The sequence below is a fragment of the Nilaparvata lugens genome, chromosome 3 (assembly GCF_014356525.2).
Source record: "Nilaparvata lugens isolate BPH chromosome 3, ASM1435652v1, whole genome shotgun sequence".
NCBI classification, from domain to species: Eukaryota; Metazoa; Arthropoda; class Insecta; order Hemiptera; family Delphacidae; genus Nilaparvata; species Nilaparvata lugens.
The window spans coordinates 3529593-3547925 of record NC_052506.1 but is presented as its reverse complement, the minus strand read 5'-3'; the positions used below and the strand labels follow the sequence as shown (position 1 = coordinate 3547925).

At 34.7% G+C, this 18333-nt stretch overlaps 1 protein-coding gene across 1 annotated transcript in view; it reads right to left on the bottom strand.

Annotated features, from left to right (window-relative positions):
• LOC111060292 (nuclear fragile X mental retardation-interacting protein 1) overlaps positions 1-12343 on the bottom strand; it is a 35888-nt gene extending 23545 nt beyond the window's left edge. Inside the window, exon 1 of the mRNA XM_039422615.1 lies at positions 11657-12343. Coding sequence (XP_039278549.1) covers positions 11657-12145 — 489 coding nt within the window. The 5' untranslated portion in view covers positions 12146-12343. The remainder of the gene's footprint in view (positions 1-11656) is intronic.
• Between the last annotated feature and the right edge of the window lie 5990 nt (positions 12344-18333).

Genomic DNA, 18333 nt, shown 5'->3' with positions numbered 1-18333 from the left:
GCTTGATAGAAAATTGAGTGATAACGAGAATTGTTCAATAGAATATAAACAAGTACCGTCGTACGTCTATTAAATTTAACCGCGATTAAACACTAATTAGAAACGTCTTCAGGCTCCTCATTGATTTTGTGAAATAAGGCCCGCCACAAAGTAGACCCACGCTAATCCACGAAAAGCTACCCACGCCATGGGATGTTTTGTAAACCATTGCTATAGAATTATTCATAATCAATCAGCTGACAAGTGGATTATTCATTGCATGTATTATTATCATTACACAGATGTCTGGAGAAGCCTAGAATGGTTTAAAAAACATCCCACGGCGTGGTTTGCTTTTCGTGGGTCTACTTTGCGGCGGGCCTAGCCATTGGTTTATCACGGTAAATAAACAACCGTACCAAAATATTTGATCTCAATTTTGAAAAAAATCTCATTTATTTTTAATTATAGAAAAATATAGGCCTACTTTCTTGACAAACAAAATATATTTGGGATGGAATGAATCATCAGCATTATTATTATTAAGAATTTATATTCATGTTTATATTAATATTTAAGAATTTATATTTTTTATTGGATCAGATTCACCGGGGAAACAAGAATGACACTTATCTACTATAGAAGTCAGTCAGCAACTGTTTAACATTGGTTTGCTATTCTTGTCTGTCATTGGACAAAGTTATAATAAAAGTTAGTAAAAGATATAATAAATAATCATAAACTGTTCAACTTTCTTATAAAAAGGTCGACTATAAAATAACTGGCAATTTACATGATACCTTACTTAGTATGCATCTGCACGAACATGGACAAAAATACCAATTAGAATTTGTAATGACACAAATAAAAACAGAACAGCAGCACATTTCATAAAGACAAAAGCCAAACTCATTAATTATCTGTCACAATAGTTGAATAATTTACAAACGATTTAGCAACTGCAATTAATTCGGATCTGAAATTAATTGTTTATTCTTGTTAATAATGATCGATTCTCTCAAATATATTTTTTATTCTTCCAGAAAAAATATTTGTGCAACTAGTGCGCAAAGTGTCAGTTTGCTACACCGAAAGAAACGTTTACGCACGAGCCGTAGGCGAGGGCGGAATGGTTTCTTGAGTACAGCAGAGGAACTTTGCGCACGTATTTTACATTAAATTTTTCCTACAGTTACCATTGAATATGAAAAGTGGTTGATTATGGGTAAAATGATGGCTGAAATCCATCAAAAGTTTATCTGTATAATTTTGTTATTAATAACAACTTTAATTTATTTTAAATTGATAATCCAATTGAAATTAATAATAGATAATTTATTCAAATCAAAAATTAAATAAATCCGATTAATTTGGAAATTTGAATAATTTTCAGTAAATCTTCATTTCTAAATAATTTTTCAACCAATCAATTTATGAATGAAAATATATTATATGAAATAATGAATAATTAATAATATTCAAAATGTATAATTTAATGAGTTCTCATTTTTATTTATTTTAAATCAGAAAAAATATAGATAGAACAAATTTGCATTCAAAATACACGCCAACAATGTCAACAGCTGATTGGGATGGCTGCAAGATAATACGCAAAGTATCAAGAGTACGCAAAGTAATATTTTGCGCACTAGAGCGGAAAAGTGATTCTTTGCGTTCTGTAATCAGTGCAGGAATGGTCACTTTTCAAGGTAACTGTAGGAAAAATAACTATTTCACGATATTTATTAACACATTTTTACAATATTGTGATGGTAGTTCATATAGAGGCCAAACATTTAGCAACGGTGTGGAGTTGGAAAAGGATAGAGCTATCTGCTTTGTCTAATGACAGACAAGGATAGCAAACCAATGTTAATCAATGCTGACTTTATAAGTTGAGGGGAATCTCACACAGTGGAGAAACGTATTGAAACTTTTAGAAAACATTGTATACTAATTTTTATTCATGGAAGAATTTCAGTAAACTTGAAAAATCCTGAGAAAATTCAGTTTTTGAAAGCTAAATTCGTTCTTCATGAATCAATATTATGTAATATACAGAGTAAGTCATATGTATGGGAACCCTTCAATAAATTGGAGACTGTCGTAGATATAATACTGTAACTTTCAGGATAAGTTATTGGTCAAATACTCCTTTGACTCTACCTTTTGACGTACAACTGAATTTCAATATTTTAAATGTAAACACCCATTGTGTGGTACATCATTTTTAAGGCCTTTCCAAAACAATAAAGATGACATCAATAAAAAAGGTTCTATGATACTTGTATCCAAAATGGTGGCTGATTGAAGTTTTAGTTTTTAAATAAATAATTGATAAAGTTCAATCAGCCGCCATTTTGGATACAAGTATCATAGAACATTTTAATTGATGTCATCTTTCTTGGTTCAAAAGGCATTCAAAATGATGTACCACACAATGGGTGTTTATATTTAAAGTATTCGAGTTACAACCCGTAAGTAACAACCTTATGAGGGGTTGAAATTCATTTGTACGTCAGAAGGTAGACTATTTGACCAATAACTTATCCTGAAAGTTACAGTATTATATCTACAACAGTCTCCTACTTATTGAAGGGTTCCCATACATATGAGTCACTCTGCATACCAATTTATATTCATGTAGGAGTTTCAGTAAACTTGAAAAATCCTGAGAGAATCCAGTTTTTGAAAGATAAATTCGTTCTTCATGAATGAAGATGTAATATCATAGAGAAACAATAGCGTGAGTAGAAACCCATGGTGAAGGGCGTTTATGTCGCAACTTTTACTGTTATCTCAAGCCGATTACTGTCGATTATTACTGTTTTGACCGGGTAAGAGTGTATGAACGGCACAATATTGATTGATTGATTGAGTACTTTATTTATGTAGATTACAATATATACTGGCTTATACACTTATATCAATAGCTTACAATACAGCAAAATTATAGATGAATTTACATAATATAGACTAAGAAAATAATTATTGAACTGTATATGATATGAAAAAGCAATTTGTAATATAATAACTATAGATAATAATCATATTGTTATGCATCTACATAAATTGGCGGAGCTTTGGACATATCAATGTCCATTCTTCGGAAAGAATATTGAAAATATCCTCCCCACTAACTCTCTACCAAAACGTTAATTTCGTTATTTAAACTAAGGATTTATTTATTAATGGAAATATTGTATTATGAGAGACTACCAGAGTCATAAAGCTTCACAGGAAAGAACTACGTGGACTATCAGCTTGAGATAACAGTAAAAGTTGCGACATAAACGCCCTATACCATGGGATATCTACTTATGCTATTGTTTCTCTATGGAAATATGTATTGAATAGTATCCAACTGGAACTTGTGAAATCTTAATAACGTTTTTAGGGGGGTTTTGAAGGATAAATGATAAATTTGTCCTTAATGAATTATTGAAATAATAAAGTTCAACTTACGTGGATGATCCATTGGCTGTCACATTCTCTCCTTCGGTCTTCTTCTCTCCACCTTCCTTCTCCTTCTGCTTCTCCATCCACAGCTCCTTTGCTTTCCTCGATCTCTTCGTCACCTCATTTTTCAACGCAAGAAACTTCTTCCGCCCCTCGGCAGTCTTCGAGTTGTACGCCTTTTTTCTTTGCTCTATCAAGATTAAAATATCCTCAGTGATCCAAGGATTTTTCGCTTTTCTTAATTTCTGTCGGGACCAATACCAAGAATGATATTTCAGAATCCGCTCTCATCAAAGCCACCTACGTCACTATGCTAAGCACAACATGTGAACTCATTTTTCAACATAAATGAATAACACTTTCAAAACAAACTTCGCATATTGAAAGTCCTTCTTAAAACTAAGCTCTTAATACTAATGTACAACAATACTATGCTTTCATACATTTTTTGTGTAGTTGAGAAGTTGATATTGTGGTAATTATTCATATTGAATGAAAAAAGACTAAGAAATTGTCAAAAAACCACTGATTTATTGATATTTAGAAAGACCGGTTTCGGTTATTACACCATTGTCAATCTCTGATAAACTCAAGATTATCAGAGATTGACAATGGTGTAATAACCGAAACCGGTCTTTCTAAATATCAATAAATCAGTGGTTTTTTGACAATTTCTTAGTCTTTTTCATTCAATCTTTCATACATTACTAAGTATTTTGACGGAAACGAACTTTTTGAATAAGATATTTATAGGGAGCAACAATACTATGCTTTCATACATTACTCAATCCTTCCAAGTATGCATTTTTAAATAAACAAACTTTATGAATAAGATATTCATTGAACCTGAAATTACGCAAATTACATTAGGGGTATTCACAATGTTGTTTTAGCCAGCTAAAGTGCTATTTGATAACTCTGGATTGTGTACGCCCCATCTAAAACCATCTGCTATTAGCTAACTGCAGTAGCGATCCAAGCGGATAATTTGTGTAACTTAAAAGTTATTGTGTAGTTGAGAAGAAGTTGATATTGTGGTAATTATTCATAATGAATGAAAAAGACTAAGAAATTGTCAAAAAACCAGATTTATTGATACTTAGAAAGACCGGTTTCGGTTATTACACGGGTTATTACATCTCTGAGTTTATCAGAGATTGACAATGGTGTAATAACCGAAACCGGTCTTTCTAAGTCGATTTCTTAGTCTTTTTCATTCAATAACTTAAAGTTAGTTTGAAAAAGTAAGATTATAAACATATGGCATCCGTTTCAACAGTGATAGCTAGAGTTAGCGGACTCAAACCTGCGCTATCTGCTATCTCGTCTGTTAATTTTTTCCTAACGTACCACTATAGCATTCAGTTAACACAGACTTAGCTAATAGCTGGAGTTAGCGAATAGCTCGACTTGGCCAGCTAACTCCAACATTGTGAATACCCCTATTATCTTGTCCCTTGTTTGTATTTATACTCAAATGACTTTTCTAAAACGTTCTAAACGTTTTTCAGTCATGAATATAACATGGATTAATTTTCCCTTTTCAAGAGTCAGGAATTTTTCAACAACTACTGGAACGGCACATACAAAAACTTATATTTGTAACTATTGGACAACTATTATTAATCAAAAATTATTTCAAACTGAATCAATAACTCATAGCTAGTATAATTGTTTTCGACGTCTTAAAACCCTCTGATTAAGGCTGTGCAATGGCTAAAAATAAACTTTCTACTCGATATTTTTCAAAGTTTTTCGATTTGTATATCATCAAGCTATCAAAATGAAAAAGTTTTCTCAGGAAAACATTTTTTCGATCATTACCTTTTTGAGATATGAGCGCCTGAAGTTAGAATTTTCGGGACAGAAAATTTCAAATTCGGTAAGATATAAAACCATGAGATTCAGAGGATGGGTATTCAGGGTATTCTTGATCTAGTAAAACAAACATTTTCTGAAAATATCAATTTTTGAAAAAGTTATTCAATTTACCAAAAATAACTAAACTGAAAGTTATTTTTGGTTATTTCTAGTAAACTGAATAACTATCTTAAAAATTTATATTTTCAGAAAATTTTTGTTTTACTAGATCAACAATACCAAGAAGGATCTATCCTCCAAATCTCATGGATTTATCTCTTACCAAATTTGAAATATTCTGTCCCAAAAATGTAATCTTTAGGCGCTCATATCTCAAAAAGTAATGATCAGAAAAGAAATTTTTTCCTGAGTAAACTTTTTCATTTTGATAGCTTGATGAAACATTTTTTTATGTAACGTTATTTTTTTCAGTAACGTGTTGCCCTGCTTGGCTGCAGTCGTTAGAGCAAGATTTGTAAGATATATAACCCTTTTTGTGGTTCCTGGAATAATAATAATAATACCAATTTCTTACCGGCTCTCTCAGGAGCTCCCACAGTTCTCTGCTTTTGCTGGTACTGGATAATTTATATAAATCTCGGGAACATATATTATTTCCAAAGATTCGAAAAATCGAAAACTTTGAAAAATATCACGAGTAGAAGGTTTATTTTTAGCCTTTGCACAGCCTTAATTCATCATGATCAGAGCATGTTAGGTGTATGCAGTTCATAAAATTTGGTGTTTTCTGCAATCTACGAGAATTCTTTCAACAAAATTGCTAAAGACACTCTATTACACAGTGATATTTGATAATAAAATATAAAGAATCATTAGCATCCTTATATTATTTTATTTCACTAGCTTCCGGTATTTGCTACCAACACAGATATGGGAATGTAAGGCGGAGGGAAGAAGGCGAGCTGGAAGACAAAGAAAAAGATTGCCTGATGACCTCCGGAGAAATTTGGAGTCTAGTGGAGGTGATTGGAGAGTGATTGGCCGTTTGGCGCAGGATCGTAATGGATGGGAATATCTCGTGAACTCTACACCGCAAGGTAGAAGAGGCTTCGATTAAGTCAGTAAGTTTCGGGTATTTACCCCATTCACATGTGTCAAAACAGTGTCTCAGAATGGGATAAATACTAGAAACTAGTCGTGTCTGGAATAAGATAATAGCAAGGTGCTAGTGATAACTTATAAGTAGCTGTATCAAAATACTTGAACAATTTGATCTTTAATTTGGTCATACGAGGGCTATTTTTTTTCAACTTCCGATCGTGCCGCTAGATGGCAATGCGAGCGGCATTGGCCAACAATGCGCCGCAGCTGACTAGTCACATCTCACACTATAACCTCACTCGTTTTCGGCCATCTGTCGTCATTACCAGTTCATCTAGCGACACATAAATATGGCCAATATGATAGAATCTCCCGCCAAGTGTGAGTTGTGAAGTGTAATTCGTTTTTTGCAAGCTGAAGGGTTATCCACAGCCGAAATTCACCATAGAATGAAACGAGTATATGGTGAAAGCTTTATGAGTGACAGTGCAGTGCGTGATTGGAGAGGAACTGTGCAGAACAAAAGGAGAGGAATGTTCACATCGGGAGTGGTGCTCATTCATGACAACGCCCGTCCTCACAGTGCTGCTGTGATGAAGCGTCTTCTTAACGGGTTTAAATGGGACGTTTTTGACCATCCGGCGTATAGCCCAGACTTAGCACCAAGCGACTATCACCTTTTCCCGGAACTGAAGAAAATGCTAGGAGGGCAGAGCTTCCGACAAGACGATGCGCTGCAAGATGCTGTGAAAAACCATCTCAAATCACTGGCGGCTAAATTCTATGAACAAGGTATTAAGAAGCTTGTTCCCAGGTATGAAAAATGCCTCAATCTGAATGGTGACTATGTTAAGAAGTAACTAATAATGTAAATAACTTTTGATAATAAACTCATTCAATTACTCTCACTAGTTTCTTTTTTATACCACATCGGAAGTTGAAAAAAAATAGCCCTCGTACAATACATAATTTCCCAGCCTTCATAAAACATTTTACTTCCTATTAGATCAGTTTACATCTTCTATGGAATAAGGTCCTATATTTTCAATAACGAATAAATTATTCATGAAATACACAAACTTTCTGTGGTACGTAATTACTCATACTCGTGGTTTCATACATTACTCAATACTTTCAAGTATTTATTTTGAAGGAAACGAACTTTTTGAATAAGATATTCATAGTGTACAACAATAGTCTGTTCTTCTTTAGGGCTACTCTTGAATAGGCCTATAAATGAAAATAGAAATCTATGTGCTCTTTTTAGTATTATTTACATGTATTATTATTATTATTGTATGTATTATTATTATTTACATGCTCTTTTTAAAGTATTATTTACATGTTGTGACTAAATAATTTTAAAAAGGGTACTAACGCTGCGTTTACACCAAAGTTATTTTAACAAAATGTTAATAACTTGATACTTATAGATTCTATTAGATTGAAAATAACTTATCATACACATGATGAACATTATGTGATTGTCAAGTTCCGTTCAATCTAATAGAATCTATAAGAATTAAGTTATCAACATTTTGTTAATAACTTTGGTGTGAACGCAGCTTTAGAATTCTATTTTCATTTATATTTACAACAATACTATGCTTTTATACATTCATAGCACAAATTTTCAGTGGTACGAAGGTCTATTGAATCCAAGTCATCTTGAGCTGCGTTTACACCAAAGTTGTCAACAAAATGTTGTCCACGGACAAATGTTGTCCGTTGTTGTATGAAGAAGTTGTCGATTCATTTGTACAAAACAAGTTGCTGTTCTCAAATGTAGAGCAATTAAAGTTGTCAACAAAATGTTGTCCGTTGTTGTATGAAGAAGTTATCGATTCATTTGTACAAAACAAGTTGCTGTTCTCAAATGTAGAGCAACTAAAGTTGTCAATAAAAAAGTTGCCAATTTTCTTGTACAAAATAAGCTGCTGTTCCCAAATGTAGAGCTACAGAAGTTGACAATTTATTGCCCAGAGGGCGTGGTCGGCGAGGATTTGTAGAGGGCAAACATTTTGTTGGCAACTATCTCAGTGTTTTCCATATCGAGTGTGAAACAAAAATCTAGTTGAAAACAAGGATTTCTAAAAGTTGACGACAAAAAGTTGCTGAGTATTCTTTTTCAAGAAATTGCCATAACTCAGTTTACAACTCAGGTATAAACGCGGCTTCAGTCAGTAGTATTAATAATAATGAAAATCGGTCAAGTCATTTTTAAGAAAATCGTGAAAAACATGGGTTTTTAGTGATTATCCGCCATTTTTCTCAAGAATATTACGGAGCTCCTGCAATTTTTCCAGAAATGAGACTCATGTCAGTTGATAGGGCTTATAAATAGCTATCCATGGTATAAATTTGAAGAGAATCGTTAAAGCAGTTTTCGAGAAAACCGTGAAAAACATGGTTTTTTAGCCATTATTCGCCATTTTTTCCGCCATTTTGAATTGAATTTTATTGAATTTCTTATTGTCGGATCCTCATGGTATAAGGACCTTAAGTTTAAAATTTCAAGTCAATCGATTAATTAGGAAAGGAGTTATCGTGTTCACAAACACACACACACACACACAGACCAACACCCAAAAATCATGTTTTTGGACTCAGGGGACCTTGAAACGTATAGAAACATGAAATTAGGGTACCTTAAGTTTTTGGAAAGCAATACTTTCCTTACCTACGGTAATTGGGCAAGGAAAGTAATGAAACGTATAGAAAACATGAAATTAGGGTACCTTAAATTTTTTGGAAAGCAATACTTTCCTTACCTATGGTAATAGAGCAAGGAAAGTAAAAATCAGTTTCTTTTCATGGCGTGGTCATAGGTATGGCCACAAGTGAACAAGTCAAGTATTGTTAGACTCAACTCACACTTACGCAACTCAGGTCAAGAAGAGACTCGACTCTAGTCGAGAGCATGTGTTTTCAAATGGTGACGTCACGGACACTGGTCTGAGTGTCACCATTTGGAAACACATGCTCTCTCGACTATATAGAGTCGAGTCTCCTCTCGGCCTGAGTTGCGTGAGTGTGAGTTGAGCCTAACACCCAAGTTGTCAACAGAATGTCAAGTTGACACAGAATGTTGTTCACAAATAGTTTTATACGAAGCAGTTGTCGATTCCTTTGTAGAAAACAAGTTGCTGTTCTTGAATGTTTGATACAACATTACAGGAAAGCAATACCTCCCAAAAAATGCAGCTCGTTTTAATCGCAACAAGTTTTCAACATTTTGTTAACAACTTTCTTTAATCTTCACCGTTACTTAGTGGGAAACAAAAATTGTGTTGATTATTTCCACAAGTTGATGCCAAAGGGTGCTGTGCTTTTTGAGAAATTTTCAACAAATTTCCGCAATTTAGAAAGAATATCGGGGATCGAGCTTCGCTCTGGAGTACAAAAGGATAAAAACTGTATTGCGAAAGAAGAAATTACAGTAAATTGAGATTAATTCCCAGAGGAATGCAAAAATTTCCCTCACAAAGGCCCGGTTGCACAAAAGCCGGTTAAATTTTAATCCTGATGAACCAAATCAGAGAAGACCATTTCAAAAAGATGGATCTACTGGAATTAATCAGGATTGGAAATAACCAGGCTTTTTTGCAACCGGCACTAAGTACCTGATTGAATGATTACAAAAGTACAACAGCTGAGTCATAATTTTGACACAGTCCCACACACATGAACTCGCTCACTCACTTCCATCACAATCAGACGACGAAATAATTATTATCAGCTGTTCTTCCAAGGATGAATAATACTTTTAATGTCCTTCAGCGATTTTTCCAGGGATGATACCAAGTGTAATCGAATCTTTATATTATAAGCCTACTATGTTCTGAATTCGTGAGAATCGTTGGAGCCGTTTTCGAGACCCGGTGAAATACAAACATCTAAACAGAATTTGCTCGTTTAATAGTATAGGATACTGCTGTTGCATCAATCAACAGATACCTTCTCGGATACATCACCAGATACATCTTCTCGAAGATCAGCTATCATGCCACTGCGACTTTATAATATGTACCTATCGCTGGTATTTCACTAGGGTCTCACCATGATCGACTACATTTAGGTCCACTTTATAATAGCAGCAGAGAAATATAGGAGAACGGCGTTGACGACTCTCTGCCTTGCTTCTGCCTCATTTTAAGGAGAATCTCACGCAATATCTTCTGATAATTTTGTTACAAATGCTGGCTATAGCATAGGCAGCCACAATCTTAATTATTGTGTCTTCGTTGTTTGATATTTTCAACATTAATGCCTAATTAAACTGTTAAACAAGTTTCCCACTTTTTTGGAGTAATTTTGAGAACAGCAACTTGTTTTCTATAAAAAAATCAATACTAAAATCAACCAACTTCAAAAACTCTCGGGCCACGTGTACTTAAAACATGCAACGTTTTGTTGACAACTTTCTTTGATCCATACAGACACTGAGTAGAAAACATAAATTTTGTTGAAGTTTTCCACAATTTGACGATAGAATGATGCTGTGATTCATTAGAAATTAGCAACAATTTGCCAAAAACTTAATTGAAAACACTTAGTATGTAAATTCAGCTTCAAAGTCGCGATCTCACCAAAGTTGTCAACTGGGTTTCAAGGAATTTGGTGCCAATTTATGTAAAAGCACAACATTTTTTTTTTAGAAATCCTTGTTTTCAACAAAATGTTTCAAGACTGAGAAAGTTTCCAAGAAAAACACTCCTCTCTACTATCGCATGCGCACTATGTTCTCGGAGTTAATTTGGTTTGGCAACCAGTTTTCCACTTTGTTTCCCTAGATTTGAAAACTACAGGAACTTGTGCTCTACAAAAAGTTGACAACTTTTTTGTGGACAATGTTTTGTTGAAAAAATCAAATGTAAACTTAGCTTGAGTACCTAACTTGCTTTCAGTAGGAAAGAGTTTTAACAAAGATGTATGTTTGAGGTTAGGTTAAGGTGTTCAGTGTTTGCACATGACCCTTTCTTATTTGAGTGACTTATGTACCGGTAACGATAAAGTTATTTTTATAACATCAATCATTATTTTAAACACCCCAAAAGCTTACCAGAACATATTTGCATAATTCTGCTGCCCTGGTAGCAGATTCAGTTGGTTTTTCACTGCGACTGCTACCTGAAGGTTAACAGATTAGCCTAGCCTACACTTCAAAACTCAGGAAATATTCAAAGTCGTAGATATTAGCCTGTTACCTGTGAGCTTAAAGCTCACAATATACAACATAAAAATAATATATTTTGTTGGTTTTGTTCTATGGTAGTCAAGTTGATTTATTACTTACCTTGGTTGCTGGTTGTGAGTTCATTTGATTATTGACGTTCCATTTTTTCATCATCGGGTCCATTGGTCCGAAAGGCATGAACGGAGGTCCGCCAGGGGGTCCTGGGGGTCTTCTCAAACGAGCATGAGGTCCATCCATCATGGGGGGACCAGGAGGTAGAGGTAATAGTGGGGGTCCATGGGGGCCAGGAAACATGGGTCTGGGAGGAAATCTTCTAGCTGAAGGTGGAGGAAGAGGACCTGGAGGCAACCTAGGAGGTCTAGGAGGTATTCCTCTAAACCCGGGAGGAGGCGGACGTCTAGGAGGATGAGGTGGATGTGGAGGAGCAAAGGGCGGTCCTCTCATTCCTGGAGGTGGCGGATGTCGCATCCTTGGAGGCATGAGGGGTGGAGATCTGAGGGGCGGCATCATGTTGTTACGAGCCATGAGAGGAGGCGGGGGTGGCATTCTATTACCACGGCCCCTTCCACGACCTCGAGCAGGTCCCATTTCCGTAATTAATCAATAATCAACGAATTATAGGACTACAACCGTCACACACTCGAAAGCAAAGCTAAAAAAACTGCATTCACACTGTTAAAACCGCGTAACTTACAACTAATTCACAAACCAGATCTAAATTTCACTAATGTTATGGCGAGCAGGCAAGGACGCTATTCCTAGAAAAACAACATGGCTTCCTTTTGTAAATGCGCTCTCGATTCTCGAATTTACAATCCAGTGCCTTTTAGATCTAGAACGTGATGCCACTATCGACTGCTATTTAGAGACACTGTGCTGACGTATCCTACACAAGTCAACCATTAAAAGCGTTATGTGATTTCACAGTGAGGAACGTGATTGAGTTATGATGTATTTGAAAGCGTGACTATAAAAGGTTGTAATGTAGATTTTCAACTGAAATTCTGGAAAGGGCATGAAAGCTGTCTTATTAGAAATTTTGGAAACTATGATTTGAAATAAGGATTTTTGATAATCCCAAATAATTTGAATGTAAAATATTTAACTTTGTTGTAGTTCAGACACTGTGTTACTTGTGAATATTTGAAAAATACTTACTTTTCTTGGAATATTGAGGAATGCATTCCACTCTTGAAGAGGAGCTTTATCAGCCTAAAAATGTGATAAAATATGTATAAAAATTTTCAACTTGACCTAATCAAGGTCAAACATCATTTCGAAAATGACCTAAGTTAGGGTCTGTTGAACTATTTCTAAAGTTTTCAAAAAATAAAGGGTACTTCAAGATTTTTATATTGTTTTTATAAAATATTTACTACATTCTTACAACTCTCCTTTAAAATATTTCTGGGTTTGTTGAGCTATTGGATGCTTGAAACAAATTCAATAGGTAGTGCGAGCACATAGTACCTACTTTAAAAGCTACTAAGAGTACTTGTTTAGAACAAAACTAAAGCTACTTTTATGTTGAATGTTTCCTACACTGAGTGGAAACAGAAATTTTGTTGTAACTTAAACAAGAATTTCCGTACGTTGATGACGGCAAAATGTTGCTGTGTTTTTTTTTAAGAAATTGACAATAAATTGCCGCAATTTTGTTGACAACTTGGTTGAGAATTTTAGTGTGATCGAGGCTTGAAAGCCTGGTAACGTTTTTAACTTTTTATACATATTTGTGTGTTAGGGTGAAAAAGAGTAGAGCGGCGAAGGTAGAGGGTATCAGAGAAGGTAGCTAAGTCTTTACTTAACTTTACTTTACTTTTCTTGTTCATCACAGTTATTAAACTGCATTAAGGGAGCAACAATCCCGCAGTATATGACACGTCAAAGTTTAATCTAATATCTACCATCCCTCCTATTTCAACAAAACAGATCCCACATAACATACATCAATCAAACATTATTCAACAATGATGTCTGCTAACCTGTACGGACACAATGGAATGAGGAATTCCCTAAGTGTTTTTTTGAACTCCTTCAAGCCATCAATTTCTCTTATGTGAGATGGGATTGAACTAAATATTTTCATTCCCATATAAAACGGGCCACTCTCCAGCAGGCTAAGTCTGTGATGTGGGTAAACAAAACCTCTAAATCTTGTATTATGGAGATGACTCACCTGGTTCTCCTCATAGTCTACATTCGTCTATTTTTAAAAACGAAGATTGCTAAATCTAATATATAAATAATAATCTTATAAATTATCCTAATGGCTTTCTTCTGCAGTATGAATATTCCATTATTCTCTATACTTTTCCCCAAAAATTACTCCCTATCTCATAATGCATGTAACTAAATTTCTCCGGTTCCTTCTACCTTCTACCCTACCATCGCTGCCCCACTCTGCTACCACACATTTGGTTACCTACATGAATTACTTTTCAACACTTTCATCTACCCTCTCTGTTACCCTCAACCTTCGCCGCTCCACTATTTTGACACATTATTTGCATACATGCATTTCTACTTTCCTTGCCCTATTACCATAGGTACCCTAACAAAAGAAGTATTGCTTTCCGAAAAAAATTAAGGTACCCCAATTTCTAAATAATTTCTATACGTTTCAAGGTCCCCTGAGTCCAAAAAAGAGGATTTTGGGTATTGGTCTGTATGTGTGTGTGTGTGTGTGTGTGTGTGTGTGTGTGTATGTGTGTATGTGTGTATGTGAGTGTATGAGTGTATGTGCGTCTGTGTACAGGATATCTCATCTCCCAATTAACGGAATGACTTGAAATTTGGAACTTAAGGTCCTTACAATATAAGGATCCGACACGAACAATTTCGATCAAATGCAATTCAAGATGGCGGCTAAAATGGCGAAAATGTTGTCAAAAACAGGGTTCTTCGCGATTTTCTCAAAAATGGCTTTAACGATTTTGATCAAAATTATACCTAAAATAGTCATTGATAAGCTCTATCAACTGCCACAAGTCTCATATCTGTAATAATTTCAGGAGCTCCACCCCATCTATGCTAAATTTGATTTTAGATTCCCAGTTATCAGGCTTCAGAAACAATTTGAACAAAAAAAATCAAGTGTAAGAGATTGAGCATGAAAATCTCTACAGTTAATGTTCAATAACATTTTCACCTAAAATTGAAAATAGGCTTGAAATTTGAGAAAATGTGATTATTCAATTGCAAACTGTTGATTCTATTAAATCATTCACTATGAAGAGATAGCACTCCTTGTGTGTCTCCAGCGTTATTGTCCTGTCACCAGCTGGCTCAGATCTTTGAATAGTAGACTTGAGATGCGCCATGCGCGTGAACACTAGCGTCAGGTGATCAATTTTTATAATGGCAAGGTAAGTAGTGTGAGTGCGCCACACCAGATTATTCTCTTAAGGCTGAGCAAAGGCTGAAAATAAACTTTCTACTGATGGTATTTTTAAAAGTTTTTCTATTTGTATACTATCAAGCCATCAATATGGAAAAGTTTTCTCAGGAAAACATTTTTTCCAATCATTACTTTTTGAGATATGAGCGCCTAAAGTTTAAATGTTTGGGACAGAACATTTCAAATTCGGTAAGATATAAATCCATGAGATTTAGAGGATAGATTCTTCATGGTATTGTTGATCTAGTAAAACAAAACTTTTCTGAAAATATCAATTTTTGATAAAGTTATTCAATTTACCGAAAATAACTAAACTAAAAGTTTTTTTTGTAATTTTTAGTAAATTGGATAACTTTCTCAAAAATTGATATTCTCAGAAAAGTTTTGTTTTACTAGATCAACAATACCATGAAGAATCTATCCTTTAAATCTCATGGATTTATCTCTTACCGAACTTGAAATGTTCAGTCCCAAACATTTAAACTTTAGGCGCTCATATCTCAAAAAGTAATGATCGAAAAAAAATTTTCCTGAGAAAACGTTTTCATTTTGATAGCTTAATAGTATACAAATCGAAAAACTTTGAAAAATATCACCAGTAGAAAGTTTATTTTTAGCTTTTGCACAGCCTTAACACTGTCACCTATAGCTCTGATACTGTACCTTCACCGCTCCGCTATGTTTTCTGACACATTTGAATATAGATGGTATTTTAACATTAGTTAACATAAGTACATAGTTATACTTTTCAAAACTCTCAGCTACCTCTACCTTCTCTGATGCCCTCTGACTTCACCGTTCCACTATTTTTCACCCTTTGTGAGAGTGATATCACCTCACTCGCTATCTCACTCTAAATGCCCCTAATTTGAAATCTTTTGCCCAAAATATAAGCAATAACAACTTACTATTTTGTGAGAGTCTTATTTGAAGAATCACCCCACTATTACCCTTGCTATTCATAGTACATTTGATCTGGAATCTCTTCTCAAAACATAATAACAAAAATGATTGACAGTACCAGCCTTGACAAGAAAGGATCTGCACACTTTCAACTCAGAAAATAATTATTTCTGTTCTAATATCAGGTGTCAGACAATTCTCAAGAGCTGTCATCTTATAGTAATAAGCACCTGCAACCCCATCAATCACCACCCCTTCGCACTATTATTTTCACAACAATAATTACCATCATTAGTCGACTGAGATTTCCCGAGATTTTCTGATTTTCCGAACGGTACCTGAATGAAAATAATAACAATGATTGGTGTAATCTGGCATGCGACCCCAAGGATTCGATACGACAAAATCCCACGTTCAAATCCGATCGACAGCCAAGATTTGTAGTCAGAGCTGGTTGAGACTTCTTAGCTGATAGATGAATTCTGAACTGTTTTATTTTCAAGAGCGGTAGACTATTGAAAAGTATTCAAGAATATGGTAGGTTGAGTGCTAGGCATATTGATACAAAGATATCAAAGTGTAGTGTAGATTGTCTCTTCTTCTTTAGGGTTACTCTTGAATATAAATAAAAATACTGTAGAAATCTAAGTACCCTTTGTTTACTCACAATATGTTCCGGCTATATGATGCCATTATCTTAATATATAGCCGAAACATGTGACTAAATAATTTTAATAAGGGTTTAGATTATATTTTTATTTATATGTAGATAATATATTATATAGATATATGTCTATATATTTACCTTGGGTTGTGTGATTATTTCTTGAAAACAGAAAGCTCATCTGCTTAAGAAGAAATACCTTAAATTTCAACTATACTAGTGTCAAATTTTGATTCTCTACATTTGAGAACAGCAACTCGTCTTCTACAAAAATTGTCAAATTTTGTTTTTCTACATTTGAGAACGACAGCAACTTATTTTTCTACAAAAAATTGACAAATTTTCGTAGAACTACCTGTGAACAATATTTGGTTGACAAATTTGATGTAAACGTAGCTTTATACAGATCAAGTTAGTTCGTTGGCTAAAAATAAAATTGACAAATAAATTTGATTCTGATCATTTTAAACAAAAATGAACAGTTAGCTCAACTCACACTTGGTGTGACACTCAGACCAGTCGATTCTAGTCTCTGCGATGTCACCATTTGAAAACACATGCTCTCGACTAGAGTCGAGTCTCTTCTCGACCTGAGTCGCGTAAGTGTGAGTTGAGCCTTAATATTACATCAGATATTCCGGTATCAGCTATCCTCTATGAAAGCAGGCAGAGAATCTACAACGCTGTTCTTATATCTTTCTCCACTGTTATTATAACGTGGACCGCACTATAGTAAAAAAAGTAAATTCGTATGGCTTTTGTTGGTGGGGAGTCCCTTGCGGGAAGGTCCCACCGCCTGAATATATAATTTAAGCCGTCAATGGGCCTTACGACTGTCATACTTCAGCCCGGACCGACAGTTTGAATATTCCATTATTCTCTATACTTTTCCCCAAAAATTACTCCCTATCTCATAAGCATGTAACTAAATTTCTCCGGTTCCTTCTACCTTCTACCCTACCATCGCTGCCCCACTCTGCTACCACACATTTGGTTACCTACATGAATTACTTTTCAACACTTTCATCTACCCTCTCTGTTACCCTCTACCTTCGCCGCTCCACTATTTTGACACATTATTTGCATACATGCATTTCTACTTTCCTTGCCCTATTACCATAGGTAACAAAAGAAGTATTGCTTTCCGAAAAAAATTAAGGTACCCCAATTTCTAAATAATTTCTATACGTTTCAAGGTCCCCTGAGTCCAAAAAAGAGGATTTGGGTATTGGTCTGTATGTGTGTGTGTGTGTGTGTGTGTGGTGGTGTGTGTATGTGTGTATGTGTGTATGTGAGTGTATGAGTGTATGTGCGTCTGTGTACAGGATATCTCATCTCCCAATTAACGGAATGACTTGAAATTTGGAACTTAAGGTCCTTACAATATAAGGATCCGACACGAACAATTTCGATCAAATGCAATTCAAGATGGCGGCTAAAATGGCGAAAATGTTGTCAAAAACAGGGTTCTTCGCGATTTTCTCAAAAATGACTTTAACGATTTTGATCAAATTTATACCTAAAATAGTCATTGATAAGCTCTATCAACTGCCACAAGTCTCATATCTGTAATAATTCAGGAGCTCCACCCCATCTATGCTAAATTTGATTTTAGATTCCCAGTTATCAGGCTTCAGAAACAATTTGAACAAAAAAAATCAAGTGTAAGAGATTGAGCATGAAAATCTCTACAGTTAATGTCAATAACATTTTCACCTAAATTGAAAATAGGCTTGAAATTTGAGAAAATGTGATTATTCAATTGCAAACTGTTGATTCTATTAAATCATTCACTATGAAGAGATAGCA